This window comes from Rattus norvegicus, chromosome 9 (assembly GCF_021556685.1).
Source record: "Rattus norvegicus strain SHRSP/BbbUtx chromosome 9, alternate assembly SHRSP_T2T, whole genome shotgun sequence".
In the NCBI taxonomy this organism is placed as follows: Eukaryota; Metazoa; Chordata; class Mammalia; order Rodentia; family Muridae; genus Rattus; species Rattus norvegicus.
Genome location: NC_141542.1, coordinates 24,611,715 through 24,637,327, shown reverse-complemented (window position 1 = coordinate 24,637,327; position 25,613 = coordinate 24,611,715). Strand labels below are relative to the sequence as shown.

At 42.3% G+C, this 25,613-nt stretch overlaps 1 protein-coding gene and 1 pseudogene across 4 annotated transcripts; both read right to left on the bottom strand.

Annotated features, from left to right (window-relative positions):
- Positions 1–3,447: 3,447 nt before the first annotated feature.
- LOC148003571 (disks large homolog 5-like) lies at positions 3,448–25,258 on the bottom strand. Of its 4 annotated transcripts, XM_087568871.1 has the most exons (6): positions 24,785–24,965; positions 14,946–15,216; positions 10,689–10,848; positions 9,226–9,357; positions 8,374–8,557; positions 3,448–4,233 (listed from the first exon to the last, which is right to left on the bottom strand). In XM_087568871.1, exons 4-6 carry the CDS (start codon positions 9,315–9,317, stop codon positions 4,228–4,230), a joined length of 282 nt encoding a protein of 93 aa, XP_087424997.1. In that variant the 5' UTR covers positions 9,318–9,357; positions 10,689–10,848; positions 14,946–15,216; positions 24,785–24,965; the 3' UTR covers positions 3,448–4,227. The 4 variants fall into 4 exon arrangements, with proteins under 4 accessions (XP_087424997.1, XP_087424998.1, XP_087424999.1 ...); XM_087568872.1 differs by lacking the exon at positions 14,946–15,216 and having other exon boundaries at positions 24,785–25,161; XM_087568873.1 differs by lacking the exons at positions 14,946–15,216; positions 24,785–24,965 and adding an exon at positions 11,572–11,785.
- LOC148003572 (reticulocalbin-1 pseudogene) lies at positions 19,128–24,973 on the bottom strand (annotated as a pseudogene).
- Positions 25,259–25,613: the final 355 nt, after the last annotated feature.

Below are 25,613 nucleotides of genomic sequence, written 5' to 3'. Positions count from 1 at the left end.
AGTATCCACCTGGGCCACTAGGGCTGTGCTGTGCTGTGCCCCTATGCATCAATTTCCAATTGTCTAAGAATCATAACATCAAGGAACATCTAGTTTCACAGAATTCACCAGAGCAGAAGGAGAAAGAAGTAGGAAAGTCAGATAGAATACAATAATTGTGCACACCAAGGCCAACTGATAGGCAGTCACACACAAATGAAATCTATACAGCCGTTGTCCAGGGCTAAGGTTTGGAGAAATGGAAACAACCAGTTTTGACAAAAAGCTACTGCGGGCTACTGAGATGTCTCCATTGTGTGTTGTCCCCAGCATTAGCCAGGACTCAGACAACAAAGGGAGGTCAAAAGGATTCAGATTGGAAAGGAAGAAGACAAAATATCACTGTTGCAGAGGATAGGGTAGTATACATGGGACACCCCAAAAGTTACAACAGAGATCTCCTAAGCCTGATAAACAACTTCAGCAAAGTGACTGGGTATAAAATTAACTCAAACAAATCAGTAGCCTTCCTCTACACAAAAGATAAACAAGCTGAGAAAGAAATTAGGGAAATGACACCTTTCATAATAGTCCCAAATCATATAAAAATACCTCAGTGTGACTTTTATCAAACAAGTGAAAGATCGGTGTGACAAGAACTTTATGATATGAAGAAAGAAATTGAAGAAGATCTCAGAAAATGGAAAGATCCCATGTTCATGGCTTGGCAGTATGAAGATAGTAAAAATGGCCATTTTCCCAAAGTGACCTATAGTTGCAATGCAATCTCCATCAAAATTCGATTCCAATTCTTCATAGGGTTAGACAGAACAATTTGCAAATTCATTTGGAATAACAAGTAACGCAGGATAGCTAAAACTATCCTCAACAATAAAAGGACTTCCCTTGGAATCAGCATCCCTGAACTCAAGCAGTTTACAGAGCATTAGTGATAAAACTGTATGGTATTGGTACAGAGACAGGAAGATAGACCAGTGGAATAGAACTTCAGACCCAGAAATGAACCAGCACACCTATGGTCCCTTGATTTTTGACAAAGGAGACAAAAGCATCCAGTGGAAAAAGGATAGCATTTTTAGCAAAGGGTGCTGGTTCAAATGGAGGTCAGCATATGGAGGAGTACAAATCATCCCCTTCTTATTGCCCTGTGTAAAGCTTAAGTCCAGGTGGATCAAGGACCTCTACATCAAACCAGATCACTCAAACTAATAGAAGCAAAAGCGGGGAAGAATCTTGAACACATGGACACTGGAAAAAATTTCCTGAACAAAACACGAATGGCTTATGTTCTAAGATCAAGAATAGACAAATGGGACCTCATAAAGCTACAAAGCTTCTGTAAGACAAAGGACACTGTGGTTAGGACAAAACAGCAACCAACAGATTGGGAAAAAGACCTTTACTAATCCTACAACTGATAGAGGGCTAATATACAAAATATACAAGAACTCATGAAGTTGGACTGCAGGGAGACTAATAACCCTATTAAAAATTGCAGTTCAGAGCTAAACAAAGAATTCATAGCTGAGGAATATGGAGTGGCTGAGAAGCACCAAAAGAAATGTTCAACATCTTTAGTTATGTGGGAAATGCAAATCAAAACAACCATGAGATTCCACCTCACACCAGTCTGAATGGCTAAGATCAAACACTCAGGCTATAGAAGATGCTTGCACGGATGTGAGAAAGAGGAACACTCCTCCATTGTTGGTGAGATTGCAGACTGGTACAACCATTCTGGATATCAGTCTGGAGGTTCCTCAGAACATTAGACATTTCACTAGCTGAGGACACAGCTGTACCTCTCTTGCACATATACCCAAAAGATGCTCCAACATACAACAGGGCACATGCTCCACCATGTTCATAGCAGCCTTATTTATAATAGTCAGAAAATGAAAAGATCCCATATGCCCTTCAACAGAGGAATGGAAACAGAAAGTGTGGTACATCTGCACAATGGAGTACTACAGAGATATCAAAAACAATGACTTCATGAAATTCATAGGCAAAGAGAACGAACTAAAACATATCATCCTAAGTGAGTTAACCCAATGACAGAAACACACACATGGTATGCACTCATTGATAAGTGTATATTGGCCCAAATGCTCAAATTCTCCAAGATCCACAGACCAAATGAAATTCAGGAAGTATGACCAAAATGCTGATTCTTCACTCCTTCCTTTAAAGGAGAAGAAGAATCCCTATTGAAGGGATAGGGATGCAAAGTTTAAAACAGAGCCTAGAGGAATGGCCATTCAGAGTCTACCCGACATGTGGCCTATACATATACAGCCTTCAAACTAGATAAGGTGGATGAAGCTAAGAAGTGCAGGCTGATAGGAACTGGATATAGATGTCTCCTGAGAGGCAAAGCCAGATCATGTCAAATACAGTGGCAAATGCTAGCAGCAAACCATTGAACTGAGAACTGGACCTCAGTTGGAGGAATTACAGAAAGATTGAAAGAGCTGAAGGGACTTGCAACCCCATAAGAACAACCATGGCTGCCAAGCAGAGTTCCCAGAGACTATGCCAGTACCAATCACTATACAGGGACTGTGCCATGGCCTCATCTGCATGTGTATCAGAGGATGGTCTTCTTGGGCACAAATGGAATGAACAGCCCTTGGTCCTGCCTAGGCTGGGAAAGTGGCTGGATGGTGAAGGGAACACATTTAAAAGAGGGGGAGGGCGATGGTATTCAGACTTATTTCTGGAAAACAAGGAAGGAATAACATTTGATTTCGAAATGAAAAATATCCAACTAAAAATCAAGAACAACAAAATGGGATTTTGAGCTTCGAATCAAAAAAAGCCACAGTCAGGAAACAGAGAATTGTATGACTATAGTTTTCTTCAAATATGCTCAGGGCCCAGGTAGATTCTGGGCCCAGGCTGAACCAAGCAGGTTCCTGCCACTGACTGCTCCTCTATTCCTGTTTCCAGAGGCATCATGCAGATTAATATTGGGCCAGAGATGTGGGCAGAGCTGGTCAGAAGTGGCTTTCTCTCCTGTGGTCTCAGGATTATCTGCATTCCTGGGTGTTCAGCATTTTCTGCCCCGGGATTTGGGTGCAGGATTCCCGATGGGTTTAAACTCCCTTATACCATGTTTATATGTCCTGGGAGGTATTACAGAAAAATTAATGTTTATCCTATTAATTTGGTCAAAACTGTCATCGTCAGAGTGTAATTTAGAGGTAACTATATATTTGACAGCAAGCATACACAGTGGGTAATGTATGCATGATGAAGTTGAAATTCAGAGTTGGAAACACAGTGCACAGTGACTGTATAAATGCATGTGAATCTCAGTCTGACTGGGAAGTGATCTGATGCCCACTCCCCAAGAGAATGCAGAGATCCATCCCTCCCTGATAGCTGTGGGACTTCAGATGTTGACACTAATGATCAATAAAGAAGGTTCTTAAGAGTGAAGAGTTTGAGATTACTCCTTTATTGACCAGAATACATCCAATTTACTTGATAGTAACCAGATGCAGGTTGTCAATATATAGAGTCTATATCCTTATCAAAATAGAAAAGCAAATGAACAAAACAACAACAGATAAATAACAAATCTTCAAATGAATAGAAGGAAAACCAAATAACCAAAACAATTAAAAATTAACCAAACTTTAAATAGAGGAATTGCACTAAGCATTTTTTGCTGCTCCTTTTGCAGAATAGACTTATAGCCTGTGGCTTGCCTTGGAGACATAGTAGACAAGCAGTTACTGATGGTAATAATATTTTCAAGAGGAGTGGAAGTAGGTCTGTTTTGTTGGAGTGGGGGTATTAAGGAAAAAGCATACCAATACTGAGTATAAATGATATTACAGACTTTGTCACAAGTCTTTCCAATATTGTGAACTGATCTCCATGAAACTCTTCTGGATGACACATCAGGACAAGTACAAATTTACACGTGCACAGTCTTTCTGGATGACCAGCAGCTCTTGATTGATGTGCATCAGCACTTCTCTGAGTCCCTCAAAAAGTGCACCCTTGCTGGAGAGAGCTGAGGTGAAAATACAGCGTATTCAATCCAAAGAAATCAAACTAAAGAGGAAAATGCAGTCCACAATTGCTATGGACATTACAGATGAGACGCAATAGTGGTGTATTTGCTGTGCACACTTAGTTCTCTTCCTGTAGCTCTTCTCTCCAAGGGAGATCTTGTCCTGGTCTGTGTCATGTTCGAGTTTCTGCTGGAGAATTTCAGACCTAGCAGAGCAAGGGAATAAAGATTTAGTGAGTGTTTGTCAATTCAGCTCTCCCCCTTACATCAGCTCTATTCAGTTGGACAATACAGCATGACCTGTCAGCTGAGGTCAGTCCCTGCATCCCCAAGTGTCCTAGAGTACCTGCGCTTTGATTTATATCTCAGCTTTTCAAACTGCTTGAATTTGAACTGTGGACTATGCACTGTACTGGGAGTAAGAGAAAAATGAGCATTTTCCCCCACTGGTCCAAGTATATGACATTGAATAATAACATTGTAGCTATGTCTGAATCTGAGTTCAAGAGAGGTATGAGCAACCTATAATACCATGTGGATTCCTTCTGGAGAACATGCCCAGAATTGAGGTGAAAGTTCTGATTATGTTAGCACCGAAGGAACCTGCCTAGGTTCAATTTGTAACCACTGAATCTGCAAATACACAGAGAAGCCATCTCACATCAAATCCATGGGAATTGCATAGATCCTGTAATCACTGAGAATGTGCTCCCTGCAAATCTTCCCAGCGTACACATGGACATTAAAGGTGATTGTGATGTAGAAACAGAACAGCACCCCTGTAAGTCTATGGCTAGTGTAAGGCAATTTGTGAGAGGACAGAAGAGAAAATGTCCTCAGATCTTTCCGGAGAGATCACAGGAAGAAAGGAGTAGAACATAGCAAGAAATCCAGAGGATCATATATATTGTTTCATGGGCAAAATTCACATGAACTGTACCAGAACAATACTCTGAGTAGCTCCTTAGCTGCCTGAGGCTGAAATCCAGGTGGGGTGGTCAACCACCCAAAAAGGGTATTTATATAGGGAAGGATATTCAAATGGCTTCTTCCAGCCTGTGTTCCTACCTGAACATTAATGCTTAATGTAAAGATTCCCCAGGATTCGCTGGAGGCATAAAAACAAATGTTGAGTGGGATATGTACATAGTGGCCAGAGCCTATAGACAGCTCAGTCAGTGATGTGCTGTCCTCCCATAAACCGTCATAGACTCAGGGTTCTTTCTTCATTAACAATCTGGCTTAGCAAGTCCCAAAGGCTGTGTAGAGCTGTCTTCTTGCTCAGCAAAGGATCATATATTGATGGTGGACTAGACTCTTGTTCTTGTTCACTCTTTCAGACTTTCCCCAAAGTGTGCAACTTCTTCTAATCGGAGCTGTCTTTACCATAGCCTGAGTGACTTCATGCCCAAAGCTAGAATCATAGGAAATCTCCATAACCAGGATCCAAATCAACAAATTTTCTCCCCGTAATGTGATTGTTCCACAGATAATTGAATAAGTAAGTAAAAGCTTGCATGGATTATCTCACACTGAATCAGAATCTATGGAAGGGCTCCATCGTATGGTACACTTTTACTCCTTGGCTGATGGACATCTGGATAGATTCTCCTTCAAGTTTACTCTGGGACCACTACAACATTGATGCTCCCTAGTTGCAATGGCAATACCTACTCCTTGTTGTGGAATCACTGGGTTAACTAAAACTTCTGTTCCACTTTCTGAACATGGCTTCTCATAGGGCTACCTGTTCTTACACTGTCAGACCCATTTGAAGCTCATCATTTCTCCTAACCCACTGAGGCTGAAATTAACTGAGAGAAAATGATGTTGATCGACAGCACTTGCAGAATGCTACACAGATAACATAGGGGAGCGCTTTGGATTATCTGTGCACCGAAAGGGGCTCCTGAAACTGCCCTGTTCTTGCACCACAGCATAGCTATGTGACTTTTTCTGGATGATGATACAATTCCAAGCAACTCAAATTCTCAATGAATAAAATCCAAGCTAAACTCCCAGGGGAAGTTGTAGTGTGCCAAGGTAGCTCGAAAGAAATGGTAGCAGGCAATGTGGAAAGCAACCTTGGAGAAGACACAGTGAGTGACACAACCTTCCAGTGGGCTTTCACAATTCACAAAGAACAGAGAAGCAGAATAAACTCATGGATTTTTCTAGAGAAGCCTTGCCCTTACCTCCCAGTACTCCTTTCCTTTGATGTGCTCCAAAGGATTTCAATGCAGATCAGTAGTTTTGCCCCTAATCACTTGAAAATCTAACTTTACAGGTGTTTTTGTGTCCTCTTTTTGGGGGTTGCATTTCTAAAGGATTTTATTGTCCTGCTTCTACACCATAACAAAAAGGGACCTGCAAGCTCTAGGCCTGTACCATTTGTTACCCCTGTAAAACAGGACTCACTTGAACATATTTCCACTCCTCCCCCAGACTTCACAAGATAATTCTGTTCTGAAATTTTTGGAAATAGAATAAATTAGTAATTTAAGTTTCCTTTTGCTGTACAGAGCTAGATGGAGATGCCAAATGACTGGGCAGCTCTATTTCATGTTTCATGGATGTAAAGTGAACGCTTAGAGTACTTTTCTCATGAAACTTGGAAATAGAGGGAAACACACGTTCACTACTGCAAACACACACACACACACACACACACACACATATACCCACACACACCACACACACACACACACACACACAAACACAGACCCACAGATACACACTCCCATGCACAAATGTAAACTTTGCTCTTATGCAGCACATTTCCTGTTGAGTGAGGAATTAGTGGGAACAATGCTGTGTACAAGTCTCTTAGACTCAAGCAAGATGTGCTGCCCTGGCCTGTACTCATTTCCACTTCAGGAAACCTTTCTATGCAGATACTTGCTGGTCTGACAAGTAAGTTACATGTTCTGCACAGATAGCCTAAACAACACAACATCAAATTTCCAAGAGAGAGATTTCTAGGAAAAGACTCCATCGAGCTCTATGCTGACTCATCATAGGCCCCTCACTAAAACTACCCTGTTTCCTTCATAGAAGACTTTGGAAGCATCAGAGAATACAGTAACTCACGGTGAGTTACCAGGAACATTTCATGATATTAGAGTTCCTGTGATATTAAAACAACCTCAGTTTCAGTCAGAAAAAGGCTAAATAAATAACATACAGTGAATTTTCTGAAATGCAGCACTGTGTACAATATTGAGAGGGAATCTATCCTGAAAGAATGCAGTGCCCATGATATAGTCAGCAAAGCAATGTCAGCAGAGGGTTGCACTCTAGGATTCCATGCAATATCATGGTGAAGCCAATAAGACAATCCAGAATCTTCCCCCGGGGATAACTCTGTTCAGGTAAAGTGAAGAAATCTAATCCTTATTTTTAAAATAGCTGAATGGTTTAAGAATGTGTTGAGACAAATAAGAGAGGGGGCTCCACTTGAAAATGGACGAATGATGCAAAGACTGCTGGCCAGCACAAAACGGGAAGCTTCATGTTTGCTGAGAGACCTAGGCTAAAGGACTAAGTTAGATAATGACTGGACAAAACTGCATGTCATGAACTGGCCTCCCCGCATGCTCCCTAAGATGCAGGTCAGCACGGCAATGCACCTTTCTTGGTGAGAATTGGGGGTACATACGGATAACTTTGTTCTTGAAGTCTCAAGTCTCTCATGCCAACCCTCAGCCTTTGAGAAACCTTTTCCACATCCTTGCTCTTCTAACCAGCTTCAGGTTGTAAAGCCCAGTTATGAACTCTCCTGGAGCACTCAAATAAGACAGGACTGACATGCTGATAAACAGGTTCTGTAGTTACCCAAGATCTATGAAGCATGAAGTCACCATCTTCATATACAGGGACATGAGGGGAGGAAGAACAAAAGCCACCACAAATGACAATGAGAACCATTTCTTTGGCATTTCCACCAGGCTCTCCTCCTTGAAAACTACTTACTTCCTGAGTCTCACACGATCCCTGTAAAGAAAATGAGCTCCAGCCTTTTGCTTCATCCCTCAAAGCCTTGTTCTAGTCTAAAGAGGGGCTCCCACATAGCACCCTCCATACATAATGGCATGTAGTGCTGTGCTGTGTGATCAACCTATCTCCCTTAACGAACTGCAGATTCTCGAAGAGCAGGAGCATTTGCTTTCCAACATGCAGTTTCTTGAAAAGGGGCTATCTCCACAGAAAGCCTTGTAAACCATAACATGAATGAACACTTGGATGAGACCTAGGTCAGGACATGGATCCGTCAATAGACAGTTACATTGGTTGTCTATGTTTATGGTAAGACATGAGGACAACCTGACCCTGAGGCCTAAACATACCTGCTGTTGCTTGGCTCTGGGGTCACAGATGTTCATTCCGGCCTCTTCACAGAACCTCTTTGTCTCCACAGAGGATGCTGGCAGTTCAGTTTGCTCCACCAGCAGTTCTCTCTTCTCATTCAGCAAAATCTGTATATTGTTCTTCAATTGAGCTTGTTCACGTAGGAGCTGGGATTGCCTGATGCTGAACCGCAAACAAAAAATGATAAATCCCAGCCAGCTTCTATTTGCCTGTCACTCCTGCAAGTCCAATCATCCCTTCAAGGGTCCTCATCCTCAGAAATCCCCAGAATAGAGCCACACTATACAAGTTAGCACCAATTAGAGGAGGTCAAATCCAGAATCCACATTCCACATGAATCAAAGTACTTCTGAAAATCCTGACACTAAGACGGTTTATATAAATCAAGGAAGAAGAGATGGTCCATAAGGGAGCTCGTATGTCCATGGTATGGTGAAACCATCTTCACGTTGTTTGGAAAGCCCCTCTGAGGGGGAGTTGATGACCCAATAGCTGTACAATCTTTCCATGTGTTTCTCATGGATCACAGATCTTTAAATCTCCTTTCAGAGTCCTAGAGATTCAGAATTGATTGATATTCCCATCATGGTGCAAACCTTTTCTATCTAGAGGATCTTTATCGGGGAAAATAACATTTGGAGGGTCTTCTACACCCTTCACATGTACGACAACTGAGTCCAAGAGCTACAAATCCAAGACTCTTGCCAGGAGGCAGGCTTCTTGTTAAGAGTCAGACACTACAGAACCAGAGCCCTGACTTTTGTTAAAGTCATACAGGACAGAAGCATTTCCTGCCTAGTGCTGGGTTCTCATCTCTGTCAGCGACTCACCGGTAGGAACTGTTCACTTGTATGAGCTCCTTGTACCTCTCCATGGCATCACTTATTGAGTTGGTCATCATTTGCATAGCCATCATTCTCATCTCATGTTCGGATTGAAGGACTGGCAATTCGACGTGCAGCCTGGGTTAGGTCATGGCCAAAGGAACAAATAATGTTTTGAACTCACGATTTCAGAATTAGGTGAAATGTAAATAAAAATATATAATAAAAAATTTCAAATTCAAGGAATGGTGGAAGGGAAGAAAATGGCAAACTCAAAAACCAGACCAAAACCCAACAGTGAGACTCAATCCACAGAAAATATTTCTATGTAAATAAGCAAACATTTGTTTTGAAATAAGGACTCCTTGGAATCCTGAGAGATGTGGTTCTGCAAAGACTCACTATATAGGAGGGGGCAGAGCCTGAGAGCTGCCTGTTTGGGAATAACAACTGTCAAGACCACAGTGACCATTTCTAGGTCACAATAAACAATCCCTGGATAGTTAAAAACATAAAAAACTAAAGATCAAAGCAGGTGAAACAAATTAGGTAAAATCAGACTGTTCTCTCTATTACTTAAACTCAGTATGTTCCACATACTTGCTCCTTCAAAGTATTTGTACTTCTTAAGTTTACTATCCTGGGCACAGGAAAACAGAGTCACGGTACCAGTTGGAGGGACCTGACCATCAAGAGCTGGCCAGGTGAGCATGATGGAATTGACTAGTTCAGGAAGAAGATAACTCCAGTCTGTGCCACAGCTTTGGGCCCAAGAGAAAGCTGTGATGACATTTCTCTTGTTTTGAAAGCAGGTATACTCAATCCTTGGTTTCTATCGTTACATGAATTCCCAGAGGGCATAACTATGTTTGACAGGGAAGAGGATTTATAGCACCTCCTCCCCTCAGGAGAGTCCTGTGTGCCACCAAGGTATACAGAAGGAGCAAAGTGCTGTGTTGATCAATGTGGGCCTCCACGTACTCATCACTATCATGACCTGCAAAGTGTTGATCAAACAAATCCTCAGACCCCATCAAAGGTCCCAGACGTCCTGATCCAGAGTAAACCACCAACAAATACTGCCACATATATACACACCAACCCATATCCAAACACATTTAGAATGCCAACTACATGCATGGAGGTGCCATAGAATCAGTGTATAATGAACAAATTCAGAGGAAAGAGTGATGACGTGCAGGCATTTCATTCACACACACAGTTGCAGCAAGTATGACAAGGTCATTCTAGCTGTTGACAGAACCAATGCTAATCCAAGAGGCTCAGGGTCAAGTACAAAAGAGGTTGACCCTAAACACACAGCACCTAGCTCATCTCACAAGCAAATGCCTGCCAAATCTCCTTAAAATCCAGGATGAGTGGTGAAACTCTCTCGTGCTATGAGTAAATCTTGAGGTAGCAGAGAGAGAGCGCAAGACAGTGAACAGGTTACTGGGCATAATGACTACCTGTGGTCCCACTCATCATTGATATAAAGATCCAGGATTTGATAAAGTTCATCCCTCTCGAATTGACACTTCTGGATTTCAAATTTGAGTTCCTCCAGTTCCTTTAGACACTCCTCTTTCTTACTGATGACATTTTGGGATGATGCTTTCCTACCAAAACCTGTAGACAGATAAACCCAAGTGAATTTGCATATTTGAACCAATGGGCAGAATAGATCATTCTGAATCCGAAAAGGAGGTTGAGGAAGGGGAAATGGTAGAGACTGGGTGAATCTGTGAAAGAGCAGAAAAGCTTTCTTAAAGGTTGATTCTTAAGCTATGTCCCTGTTCCCAACCTCTAAAGCCATACACGTGCCACACTCACTATTAAACAACCCGCGGCACTGAAAGTTATAATATGACTGAGACATAAACATCTGTGACATTGTTATATCAGATGTGGTGCAGATAATCCTGGAGTTCATAATGACTTCATAATGTTTAGCACCATCAAGCTCTAACCAAGTGTGGTCCAGCCCAAAGTGTCTGAGAACTCAATTCATGACTAGGGGTGCATCCTTCCTTGTTCTCGCCATCAGAGACTCATGTAACCTACAGTAATCTAGAGGATGAAGTGCTTCAACTCCCAACCATGGATGGTCACATTGTTAATCTCACAGTGCCTCCTCCTGCCAATCATTGACACTCATAGTTAAAAAGCTTCAAGAAAAGACACTGAAGTCTTACAACTTTATGTCTTTCTCTCAAATTAAAGATCAGGAACTCCTGACTCTTGGTTTGCCTTTGAAAAATCCCAAGGCTCCTGCTTGTAAGGCCTAGTCTTAGAAGGCACATCTCAAACCTACCTCCTTGAGGATGTTCCCCAACTCTGCCCACGACTCACCAAGCCTTCCCCAGAATGATTTCCTCCTTCCTGTTTCACTAGAGAGGGGGTCAGCTTCCCTCTGACCTGGTGCGGTCTCTCCTTGATCAACACTTTCCTTCCGAAATAGCCTGAGCAGCTGGCGAAACATGCCTGCTTGTGAACCCAAAGGGAACTGAAGTAATATCCCAAAGGCAGTTGGTGTCACCACAACACTGGTGACATCACAGAAGATTCTAGGGATCTCTTAGATACAATAGAGTGTCCAGTGAACGGCTTACTGGTGATGTCACTGGAAAATTCTATGGCCTACCTACTAACCAGCTCTCCCCACACTGATGAATTTCTGTGGGGACCCTTTCCTCCAGTCTCCCATGTGTCACTGGGAATACCATTTGGCAACCTCTATTTCAAAGCTAGATATGTCTCTCTGCTTCATTAGAAGTCAACATTGCTTTTGCTGCAGAGGGTTTCTTACAACCCTGAATTGGAGAACAGATTTTTCTTAGCACCCAAATCTCTAGGGACCAAGGAGGAGGGAGATTTTTCTTAAAAGTAAATCTACTACTCGAGACAATGCATGTGACATGTATTTCGATTTCTAAGCTTTTCCCTTTTTCTGGAGGCCAATATATTTCTTCTATACCTCTGAGTGTATAAAACCTGGAAATATTTGCTTACTGTGCAGTCCTTGAAAGCCGACATTGTTTCCATTTACATATCCATGTATTTCACAAAATCAATGGTCTATAATCCTATTTTTTTTGCAATAAAAACTCCTTTTCCTTGGGAACATAGGGATCAACTACAGGGCATATATAAAACAATAAATTTCTGTCTGTTTTATATATTATGTAGGACATCCTCCCTTTCTCAAATATAACAAGACAATTAAATTGGACATCAGTGAGCAAATGTCAACCTGGACCTTGTGTTACTACATTGTAACTACATAACCATCACTTCTCCAATATCCTTCTCCGTGAATAGACAAGTCTAGGCATGAGAATATTGGGGACTACAACATGATCTTTTACTTGTAGCAAACATAAGAATCAGGAGGACGGGAAGGGAGTGGAATGGCCTGAGTTCAGGTTGAACCTCAATTTTAATGGGTTCATACGTTCAGGAGGGAGTCTATTTGTCATTGTGATATATGCATTCTGTCTTCTTATCATAGGTGTTATAATAATTCAACATAAATGTGTGCTATAATGCCAGCCCACCTCAGAGATGTAAGAGTGAAAATCATGTCTGACCTTTCTGGGAAGAACTCTGCCTTTTACTACCATCTGGAGTTATACAACATCACTATACAAAGCTCAGAGGAGAGGGGTGCAGATGTGCAGGCCTTAGAAGTTGAGGATCTTTTCTACTGATTAAGCCACTTCTTTTTCCTATGTAATTTTTCCCTTGCTCTTTTACTAATGGTGGCTGACTTCTTTCCTGGCCTGAGGTAAACTGGAGTCCAAACTTTTGGATTACAGAACCTTCTATTTTCGAGATGACAGTCCCACCAAGGGTCCTACTGCATACAGAAGGTATGAATAAGTCTCAGGGGCTGGAGTAAGTTAAAAACGTCTGTGACAACAAAGAACTGATTAAGAAAACAAGAGACCAGCTGCTCATCAAGATCACAGTTGTATGAGATTAAGAAAATGTGAATAGGGCATCCGGTGAAAGATAAATTAATTAGGAGGTCATAGGCCTAGAAGGGTTATCCTTTGATCTCAGTGGAGCTGCCATTCTTTCTGCCATTCCTCGTTCTCTGCCACAGGACCAGAGACTTCCCCATACAAATGGCTGGCCTTGCCAAAGACCTGGCAGGGCTTCTCCCTGTAGAATAGGACATGTAGAGTCCTTGAGGACTCACCAAGAGGTCTCCTCCACACAGGTTCCTTGTTGTCAAAGGGAAATGTTCCTGCAGAATCCTGCCATGGCAGCAGGAATTTCAACCTGGCTGCTCTTGGTCCAACTCACTGGGTGCAGGCCTGAGGCCCAGGAATGTCTGGGGAAAGAAGTAGCAGGCACTACCTCACAGCTCTCTCTTTGTTGGATGCAACTGCTAGGACTGTGATAGGATTTTTGTTTCTTGTGTGTTTATTAGAAATACCTACAAAGCTGATTAAAGTTGTAACATGCCTTCATACCCAGCGTGCAGAATGTTTTCAAATCGTTGTTGTTCCTGTTTTATGTTTGGATTTTGTTCTTTAATCCCCTCAGGAAATTTCCCTGTGCTTAGAATGTTAAGCACATGCTCAGGAGGGATCGATTATTCAAGTTAGGCAAAGCTTTTGTTCTCACCATCCACTCCACAGATGATGCCATAACTTACTTTGAAATAAGAAAACAGTTATAGAGAAGTAAATTAACCTATAAGCTATCACAGAAGAAACACATCATGATTGTGGAATGGCACCCCAGTATTTTGTATTTCCTAAGTTATTTTTATTTTAAACTTTTTTATTGGATTTTTTTGGGTACATTTCATCTTTTTTAAATCCTTAAAGGTATCTTTTATTCCTCTCCTCCCATTTAAACAAGGTGGAATTTCACATGTAATTGTTAGTCCAGATAGTTTGGTCAATGGCTTAGATATCACCCTGGCCTAGTTTCCTTGGCATAAGCTGACTTAGAAGCAGACTCAAAGGTTCAGGACTCAACAAATAATGAATTCCACTACATCTGGATACCTAGCCTCACAGCCAGGAAGGGACTGGATTTCCATTCACTATTTAAAAAAAGATGCAGTTCATTAACATGTAAAAAATTTCTCAAGTATATTAAAGTGTTTACCATGGTCATACAGTTTTTTAAATACCTGGCATTCATCTTTTTCCAAAACCTAAAATTTCTTTCTTATTCACATTTTTTGATTATTTTTTGGTATCAGTATCATTTTTTAAAATTTCAGTTTTTTTACTAGATATATATGTTTTATTCAAATTTTATTCCCTTTCCCAGCTTTTGGTCCATAAGCCCCCCTGCCGTGACCTCTCCCATATGTATGGTCCCCAAATCCATGCCACTTAGAAACCCCTTCCTGGACATTTCCCTGCACTCAGGGTCCAACCTTGTTAAGAACAAGGGCTTCCCCTTCCACAGGTGCCCCAACGAGGATATTCTCTCCTACATATGCAGTTGGACCCCTGGATCAGTCCATGTATAGTCTTTTGCTAGTGGTTTATTTGGTTGGCATTGCTGTTCTTATGGGGTTGCAAGCCCTTCAGCTCTTTGAATCCTTCTTCTAATTCCCATAAAGGGTGTCTTGTTATCAGTTCAGTAGTTTACTGCTAGCACTGACCTCTTTATTTGACATGCTCTGGATGTGTCTCTCAGGGGAGATGCATATTCTGTCCCTTTCAGTAAGCACTTTTTAGCTTTATCAATCTTACCTAGTTTTGGTGGCTGTATATATATATGGGCCACATGTGGGGCAGACTCTGAATGGCTGTTCCTTCAGTCTCTGCTTTAGATTTGGCCTCCATATCCCCTCCTATGGATATTTTTGTTCCCCATTTTAAGAAGGAGTGGGAGCATCTGCACTTTGGTCATCCTTCTTCTTGAGTTTCCTGAGATCTGTAGATTGCATCTTGGGTAATTCGAGGTTTTGGTCAATATCCACTTATCAATGAGTGCATACTGTCAATGAGGGGTGCTGAGTACCTGGAAGAGAATGGGGGACAAGTGATGTGACGAAGAACTCCAAGACAAGAGTCTAATCAAGGCGACACTTTTATTTTTCCCCAAGGCTGATTTTGTACCATAAAAAGGGTAACAGAGAGAGGGGGGAAGTAAGAAACATTTACCCACGCTAAGGACACAATATTCCTGTGGTTAGAGAATTGGCTGGTGTTGACAGGTTGTCAGAAAGGTCACGGGTTTGTCATATCTATTAGTCAGCAGGATGTTGGTTTTTCAGAAAGGTTACAGGTCATGACATTGGGTATCTTAACGTCACACGTTATCATATGATTATTCATTCTGACGACCACTTTTGTATTAGTCTTCTGCAGCTGGCTGGGGATTTTCCATGAACCCAGGCATACTTAATGCTCACCATAATAATAACATCAATAATGGAGGGCTTCAAGGCCATCGCTCCCAACAGCATACCAAGTGTGTTTTTCTGTGATAGGATTACCTCACTGTGGATGATATTTTCTAGTTCTTTCCATTTGCCTATGAATTGAACATTGTCATTGTTTTTGATAGCTGAGTGGTACTCCATTGTGTATATATACCACATTTTTCGAATAAATTCCTCTGTTGAAGGGCATCTGGGTTTATTCCAGCTTCTGGCTATTATGAATAAGGCTGCTATGAACATCGTGGATTATATGTGTTGTTGTATGAGGGAGTATCTTTTGGGTATATGCCCAGGACAGGTATAGCTGTGTGCTCAGGTAGTGCAATTTCCAATTTTACAGGAACGTTCAGACTGATTTCCAGAGTTCTTGTACCAGTTTGCCATCCCAGCAACAATGGACGAGTGTTCCTCTTTCTCCACATTCTCGCCAGCATCTGTTGTCACCTGAGTTTTTGATCTTAGACATCCTGACTGGTGTGAGGTGGATTCTTAGGGTTGTTTTGATTTGCATTTCCCTGATGACTAAGGATATTGAGCATTTCTTTAGGTGCTTTTCAGCTATTCTATATTCCTCAGCTGAGAATGTTTTCTTTAGCTGTGAACCCCATTTATTAACAGGGGTGTTTGGCTCTCTGTACTCTAACTTCTTCTGTTTTGTGTATACTTTGGATATAAGCCCTCCATCAGATGCAGGATTGGTAAAGATTTTTTCCCAATCTGTGGGTTGCCTTTTTGTCCTAATGACACTGTCCTTTGCCTTACAGAAGCTTTTCAGTTTTATGAGGTCCCATTTGTCGATTCTTGATCTTAAAGCATAAGCCATTGGTATTTTGTTCAGGAAATTTTCCTTAGTGCTCATGTCTTCAAGACTCTTCCCTACTTTTTATCCATTACTTTTAGTGTATCTGGTTTGATGTGGAGGTCCTTGATCCACTTGGACTTAAGCTTTGTACAGGGTAATAAGAATGGGTCAACTTGCATTCTTCTACCTGCTTACCTCCTGTTGATCCAGCACCATTTGTTAAAAATGCTATCTTTCTTCCATTGGATGTTTTAACTCCTTTGTCAAAGATCAAATGACCATGGGTTCATTTCTGTGTCTTCAATTATGTTCCACTGATCTGCCTGTCTGTATGCCAATACCATACAGACTATTGCTCTGTAATACTGCTTGAGGTCAGAGATGGTGATTCCCCCAGAAGGTCTTTTATTGTTGAGTATAGTTTTGCTATCCTGGGTTTTATGTTATACCAAATGACGGCAAATTGCACTTTCTACCTTTATAAAGAATTGAGTGGGAATACTGATGGTGATGGCATTGAATCTGTAGATTGCCTTTGGCAAAATGGTCATTTTTTTACCATATTCATCCTGCCAATCTATGAGCATGGGAGATCTTTCCATCTTCTGAGACCTTCTTCAATTTCTTCAGAGATTTGAAGTTCTTGTCATACAGATTTTTTACTTGCTTGGTTCAAGTAACAGCAAGTTATTTTATATTATTTGGGACTATTGTGAAGGGTGTCATTTCCTTAATTTCTTTCTCAGCCTGTTTACCCTTTGAGTAGAGGAAGACTACTGAATTGTTTGGGTTAATTTGATACTCGGACAGTTTGCTGAAGTTGTTGATCAGGTTAAGTAGTTCTCTGGTGGAATTTTGGTGTTGCTTAAGTGGACTATCATATCATCTTCAAATATTAGTGTTTTGACTTCATCCCTTCTAATTTTTTCCCTTTGACCTACTTTCATTGTTTGATTGCTATGGCTAGGACGTTAAGTACCATATTGTACTTAAGTAGGGAAAGAGTGGGCAGCCTTTTCTAGTCACTGATTTTAGTGGGATTCCTTCAATATTCTAAGTTTAGTTTGATGTTAGGTACAGGTTTGATGTATTTTGCATTTTCCTGTATTTAGATTCAGGCCTTCAATTCCTGATCTTTCCAGGACTTTATTAATGAAAGGGTAATGAATTTTGTCAAATGATTTCTCAGCATCTAATGAAATGATCATGTGGTTTTGACTTTGTTTATATGATGAATTTCGTTGATGGACTTCCGTATATTAAATCATCCCTGCATCCTTGCCATGAGGCCTACTTGACCATGATGGATGATTGTTTGGATGTGTTCTTGGATTCAGTTTGCAAGAATTTTATTGAGCATTTTTGATCAATATTCATAAATAAAATAGGTCTGAATTTCTCTGTCTTTGTTGTATCTTTGTGTGGTCTAGGTATAAGAGTAATTGTGGCTTCATAAAAGGAGTTTGGTAGTGCTCTGTCTGTTTCTATTTTGCGGAATAGTTTGGACAGTATTGGTATGAAGTCTTCAATGAAGGTCTGATAGAATTCTGCACTAAATCCATGTGGTCCCTGGCTCTTTTTGGATGGGAGATGTTTAATAGCAGTTTCTATGTCTTTATGAGTTATGGGGTTGTTTCGATGGTTTATTTGTTCCTGATTTAACTGTGGTACCTGGTATCTGTATAGAAAATTGTCCATTTCCTCCACATTTTCCAGTTTTGTTGAATATATGTTTTTGTAGTAGGATCTGATGATCTTTTTAATTTCTTCACATTTTGTTGTTATGTCTCCCTTTTATTTATGATTTTATTAATTTGGATACACTCTCTGTGACCTCTGGTTAATATGGCTAAGCGTTTATTTATCTTGTTGATTTTCTCAAAGAACCAGCTCCTGGGTTTGCTGATTCTTTTGATAGTCGGTTTTGTTTCTTCTTGTTTGATTTCAGCCCTGAGTTTAATTATTTCCTGCCTTCTACTCCTCTAGGGTTTATTTAATTTTTTCTAGAGCTTTGGGGTGTGCTGTCAAGCTGCTGACATATGCTCTCTCTTGTTTCTTTTTGCAGGCATACAGAGCTATGAGTTTTCCTCTTAGCGCTGCTTTTATTGTGTCCCATAAGTTTGGGTATGTTGTATCTTCATTTTCATTAAATTCTAAGAAGTCTTTAATTTCTTTGTTATGTCTCCAATGACCAAGTTGTCATTGACTTCAACTTCCATGTATATGTGGGCTTTCTGTCCTATTTGTTGTTATTGATCAGCAGCCTTAGTCCGTGGTTTTTTGATAGGATGCATGGGATTATTTCTATCTTCCTGTATCTGTTGAGGCCTGTTTTGTGACCGATTATATGGTCAATTTTGGAGAAGGTACAATGGGATGCTGAGAAGAAGGTATAACCTTTGGTTTTAGGGTGGAGTGTTCTATAAATATATGTTAAATCCATTTGTTTCATAACCTGTTAGTCTTTCTGTGTCTCTGTTTAATTTCTATTTCCCTGATCTGTCCATTGATGAAAGTGGCATGTTTAAATATCCTACTATTATTGTTTGTGGTGCAATGTATGATTTTTTTTGAGCTTTAGAAAGTTTCTTATTGTTTAGGGACACAACTGCTATATACTTGACAAATATAGCAATCACCCAGAATAACCGTAGAAAGCATGTGACTATTGGCCACATGAGGATGAGTTTCTTTCAAAGATCATCATGATTTTTGGTAAGATCTTCCCTGTAATTGGTGGCATGGCTTCCCACAAACATGGTCCAGTTGTCTAGAATCTCCTCCTTGGTTAGCATCTCATACTTGTTTTTGTCTGACTCATACACCAGATGGTGGGCCTCAGCCTGTGCATGGTCATAGTCCTGAGGGAGGATCCAATGGTGAATCTCATCCTAGTCCAGCTTCCCATCCTTGTTCAGATCTGGGAAATCATTGATCTGCTCCCCAGACAAAACCCAGTCTGTCTCAGGGCAATTGTCCTCGTGAGAAAAAGATGTCCACAATGTACTCATCCTAGTCCACAAAACCATCCCCGTTCTTGTCGATATCCTCCAGCTTTTCCAGAACTACAATCTCCTTCATATGTTCTAAATGCTCTTAGTGCAGAAAAGCAATGAACCTGTCCTGAGTAGCTGTCAGGTCACCATCAAGGCCTTAAACCTCCTCTCATCTCGTGGAGGCAACTTTTTAAAGTTGTGATGATCAGAGCTATCTTGGAATTCAGCAAGGTTTCCCAGGTAGTAGCCATAGGTAGCCTGCTGGTATTCTTCCCAGGAGATTTTTCATCTATGTCCCTATCATAATCCTTCCAGAGTTTAGCCACATTTTGGTTGATGTATCTTTTCTGTACCTGTTTGATCCAAACTTTCAGATCCTCAGTAGTAACAAGGCTGCCTTCATCACTGTCAATTGGATCAACAATTTTCCCCAACTTCTGCTCTCGTCCAGGATTAGCTATCAAAGGTCTTGGAGTCCTCCTTGCCCAGGAAGACCTCATGATCGTACAGGAAGCTGTGCTTATTCTCTGGTGGCCACTGGCCCTGCTCTGAATCGGGACAAACCATGTGCTCCTTGTTTATCATGCTCTTGGCCATGAACGCCAGGACCAGTGCCAGCAGCAGCCCATGGAGAGTCCCAGGCTGACACCATGCACCACAGTCGCGATCAAAGGGAGGAAGCAGGGAAGTAGGGGCTCAGAGCACCTTATCCACTGTCCCTTCCCCAGAGAGGGCTTTTGTTACATTTCAAACGTTATCCGTTTTCCTGGTTTCCACAAAACCCCTTATAAGACCCCCTCCCCCTTCTACTGTGAGGGTATTACCACACCCACCCAAACACCCAGGCCTACCAGCCTCCCTGTTCTGGTTTCCCCTGCACTGGGGCATCAAGCCTTTAGAAGACCAAGGGCTTCTCCTCCCATTTGTGCCCAAGAAGGCCATCCTCTTCTACATATGCAGCTGTAGCCATGGGTCTGTCCATGTGTACTCTTTGGATGGTGGTTTTCGGCCCTGGGAGCTCTGGGTGTTTCTTACTGTTGTTCTTATGGGGCTGTAAACCCCTTCAGCTCCCTCAATCCTTTCTCTTACTCCTCCATCAGGGACCCTGCTCTCAGCGGAATGTTGGCTGCAAGTATGTGCCTCTCTATTTGTCATGCTCTTTACCCCACTCTTTTGAGCAGATCACCACAGAGCAATGAAGATGTATTGTCTTGGCGTGATGATGTACAGACAAATAGATGATGTCTTAATTTTTATAATTCTTATAATTCTATAAGAATTCCTAAAATTAGATTAGTAATTTTATAATTACTAATGTCCTTTATAATGGGACAGCTATTATGTTTTCTCTGGTAATCAAAATTGCATTGAGAACTCTTCCTTCTTAAAGTGTCATGAGTGAATTGCTTCTGCAATACCAAGCAGGCATCTACAAATTAGAGCCCATCCTAAGAGGGTATAAACCAATTAACCAAAGTTCATAAAAAGAGAACTAATGATTTACTATAGGTGCAAGGACTGAACATAAATAATTGACTGGATTTGCCTATAAGCAATTTCACTTATTCTTTTCTCATAAAAATTACAGCTTTTAACTCTCCATGAATATGCAGAGCCAGTGACAGATGGTGATAGTTTAGCCTGATGATTACTCTTCATGGATGTGCATGTAAACATTCTCTGTCGTAAACTGATTATCCAACTTATGATTTGAATTCCTGTGCAAACTTGTGGTGAACTTTTCACCATGTGATGCTGTGTTCAGAAAGATATACAAATGCTGAGGAAAAAGAGAGAGAAAGCTTTTTAGACAGAACTGAACTGAAGAGAACAGAACTCAAGAAGAACTTAGAAGTAAAGGCATAGCGTTGAGAGTAAGGCATTGAGAGTAAGGAAATTATTGTGTCATAAGAGCAAGAGGAAAGGAGATAAGAAGAAGAGAGCAAGGAGAACCTTTTAAGTCAAACTTTATGTATGCAAACTTTTCTCTTTTAGGAAAACTGAAGAACTTAGAAATAAAGGTTAAAATCACTGCTCTTCAGCCTTCAGCCTGGCTCAATGGCTAGTCTGTGCTCTTCAGTCAGGCTCACTGGCTAGCCTGTGCTCTTCAGTCAGGCTCACTGGCTAGCCTCTGCTCTTCAGTCAGGCTCACTGGCTATCCTCTGCTCTTCAGTCAGGCTCACTGGCTAGCCTCTGCTCTTCACCCTGGCTCACTGGCTAGCCTCTGCTCTTCAGTCAGACTCACTGGCTAGACTCTGCTCTTCAGTCAGACTCACTGGCTAGACTCTGCTCTTCAGTCAGGCTCACTGGCTAGCCTTTGCATTTCAGCCTGGCTCACTGGCTAGCCTGTGCTCTTCAGTCAGGATTACTGGCTAGCCTGTGCTCTTCAGTCAGGCTCACTGGCTAGCCTGTGCTCTTCAGTCAGGCTCACTGGCTAGCCTTTGCTCTTCAGCCTGGCTCACTGGCTAGCCTCTGCTCTTCAGTCAGGCTCACTGGCTAGCCTCTGTTCTTCAGTCAGCCTCACTGGCTAGCCTCTGCTCTTCAGTCAGGCTCACTGGCTAGCCTCTGCTCTTCAGTTAGGCTCACTGACTAGCCTCTGCTCTTCAGTCAGGCTCACTGGCTAGCCTCTGCTCTTCAGTCAGACTCACTGGCTAGCCTCTGTTCTTCAGCCTGGCTCACTGCCTAGACTCTGCTTTTCAGCTGGGCTCACTGGCTAGCCTCTGCTCTTCAGTCAGGCTCACTGGCTAGCCTCTGCTATTCAGTTAGGCTCACTGGCTAGACTCTGCTTCTCAGCTGGGCTCACTGGCCTATGGGGCCCTAGCACATCGCTTAACCATCTGCTCATGACTGCCTGACCACACTGACCACCTGACCGGTCGCCCTGACTTCTTAAAGTCATTCTCTAGAAAGAGCACAAGAAACCAAAGAGAAACACCACAGCAAACTTTTCCCATGGGCTCTGCTTTAACCTTAAGTGCTTTCATTATTTCTTCAAAAGAGTGAAATACAATTTCTGCTATTCATATGGCCAAGAGTGCTGTGCAGTAGTCATTGCTTTAGGGAATTTGGTGCTAAATCAAAAGATTCCTTTATTCTATCACGATGTTATCTGTATGCTGTAAGATGTATGTTTAGAAAACACAACACCACATTCCTAAAATCTAGATGTTTTAAGACATCAGCTCGTGGAGAAACATAACTGCTTCCTATCTAGACTGGGCTTTTTTGCTATACTGCAGGTACAATCAATTTTCCACACTACTTCCATGATTTTCAAGAATGATTAAGAGAAAAATAAGTTGAACATAATGGCCAGAAAGGGGGTTCTGTCAAGTTGTCTTATGTGGGACAAGATACCAAGCTGTAACTGGTCAACCTAAAACCACCTGTTCCCAAAACTAACAGAACTTACAGAAAATACATACTTTCTTATCATTCCTCCTCCCCGATGGTCAGTGATTTAATGAGCACCTACTACGTTCCTAGCACTGTGCATCTAAGTGTGTAATGGTGAATAAAAATCTTAATAAAAAGCCTCATTAAGGAAAAAAGAAAAATGAAACATAACTTTGAAACTCAGAATTCAATTTAAGCAAAACCACCATTTCCTCAACTGGTGATTTCTGAAAACTTCATCATTTTTTCCATGGGCTTCTATAGTAATGATACTGAGTCTTGATTTGGCAAATCACAAAAAGCAAGTCACACTTCTTTCTTGGCTCCCACAACTGTCAAAGGGAACAACACTGTCGCTGTCCATTGTGCTTCCCTATCAATCCTGCTATGGATGGTAATGAATTCCAGTCTTTTCAATGTGAAAACAGGCCACCACTTGAGGGCAAAAGTTATTAAAATTACCCAAACCGCTATATTCTCTAAAATTTTCACATAGCATTTTACTGATATCACAATGTAAATTCACCACAAATATTTAACCAATGAAAATATTGAATAGCTCTGCAAATAGGAGCGATAATCATATATACTTGAAAACAACTATTATGGAAACAAAGGACGTACTAGGAGAAAAGTTACATCACTAAAAGCTACACAAGCAGCAAAAAAGACACTACATTTCTTGGTTTGAAAGTTAGGTGATACACTTGATCTTTAAAGACAGGCAATGTACTTGATCTTTAAGCCCTTCAACTGTGCCCTGTCCACATAGAAACTGCAGTAGATGACAATCTTTTGTAAGATTTATTTATTTATATGTGAGACAATGCAGCTGTCTTCAGACACACCAGAAGAGGGCATCAGTACTCCTTACTGTTGTGAGCCACCATGTGGTTGCTGGCATTTGAACTCAGGACCTCTGGAAGAACACTTGGTGCTCTTACCCACTGAGCCATCTCTCCAGCCCTCACAATGGCCTCTTACACAGCATCACAGTGGTCTATTTCACTAGATGGCTCCAGGATGATAACAGAGAAACTTTCACAGTTCCTGAGCACTTCTGAGTTCAAACACCACCAGTGCCCACTCTGTGCTGTTGGCACATTCTGACCTTCTCCTAAGTGTTGTCAGCCACAAAAGGGACGGGTTAGCCCCAGACAGCAATCACTGCCCAATCCTAAAAACCCCCTCGATTCTGAAAAAGCCACATTCCATGCTTGCTCCATATTTGAGGAAGTCAAATGATTGATCTGGCTCAAGACTCTACTTTTCTTAGCTCATCAACTTTCTTTTTCCACTTCTTGTCACAAGAAGTATTTTTTTATGCTGCAACTACACTGCAATGTTTGAAGGAACCCACCGTAAACTCTGGGTGTCACCTCTTGAAATTTAAAATTCACAAAACAATTCGTGGCTTTCTAATCAGCACCATGGAAAATAAATAAAAACAAGCAAAACCTTTCCAAAGGAACTTGCTGATCTGGAGGCCTGCTCATAGCAGGCAGGAAAGAATTAAATCATGGAGAACTGTAATCTCTCAGAGCTTTGGAGGCTAAAAAAGAAGAAATGCCTGTTTATGTTCCCTTTCTCCGAGTAATTGAAGGAGGGTATTTTACATCCTCCAAATACAATCTCTTGCAAGGGGCAACCAATTTCAAAGTAGATCAGAAGAAATCTATTAAATAATACATTCATTGCCTGAGGTTTTAAGAAAATATTTTCCCACGATCCCCGTCCTTTAACAGCACACTCCAGATTACCTCTCCATTCTTTCTCAATGCCTTGGGCTTTCCAATCCCTACTTCAGCTCTCCATACATCCCTGAACCCTCCCTTCCCCTACCCAATGGGCTCACTTTGCATTGCCTCCTTCTGCCACTGCTTTCCCAGGACAGGGGGAAGGGGGGCCGGGCCAGAACCAGCCAAGGAGGGACGCGGGTCTCCTACCTACCTTGATTCTGCTGCTCTGGCGGTGCAGCCCGCCCTGCTTGCTGCTTGCTGTCCCCGGCGACCAGACCTGAGTTCGGGCTAGGGGTCCGTGCGAGCGCCACGCCTCCAGGTCCCCTGTCAGGGCTTGCCTGGGTTTCTTCCCTGGACACTGCAAGGCTGCAGTCTCTGTTGGAAACCCCGCCGCTGTCATAGCGCGCCCTCTCGTGGCCGAGGTGACCCCCAACGCCGTTACCGCCCCCTTCCCTGGCCGCTTCTTCTGCTTTTTCTTTTCATTTTTTTCTTTTCTCTTTTTGTTCGCGATGTGGCGCCTGCGAAGAGCTCGCCTCCAGGAAGGAGGACATCGTGCAGGCAGAATCACCTCTGGTCCCTGCCGGAGTCGGAGAGGGAGAGAGAGGAGTCAGCTTGGGCGGCGGCGCCCTGGCTGCCAGCACCGGCGGAAGGAAAACTCGCCCAGGCACACGCGCTGCTGCGGGCGCCAAATATAACGCGCGCGCCCCGTCCCCTCAGGCCCCGCGCTCACCCACGAGCTCCGCGTGCCCTGAGTCCCGGCTCGGGCGCGGTCGACCGGGGGGGGGGGTGGTGGGAAGGAGACGTGTGCCCACTCCGTGGGGCAGACAACAGGGCGAGGCGCGACACCGAGAGGCCTGTGGTGTGGAGCTCCGGGCTCCGTCCAGGCGGGTCAGTCCCCTCTCAGGGCTCTGAGGATGCGCAGGGCGGCTTCTGAGGCCCCCAGGCCCAGTGTGACCTAACTGTGGCCATAGCCTCCGGAGCTTCCAGGTGCCCCAGGCTGGAGGCTTGGGCCTGGCCATTGTGGTTGCCACTCTCCTAGG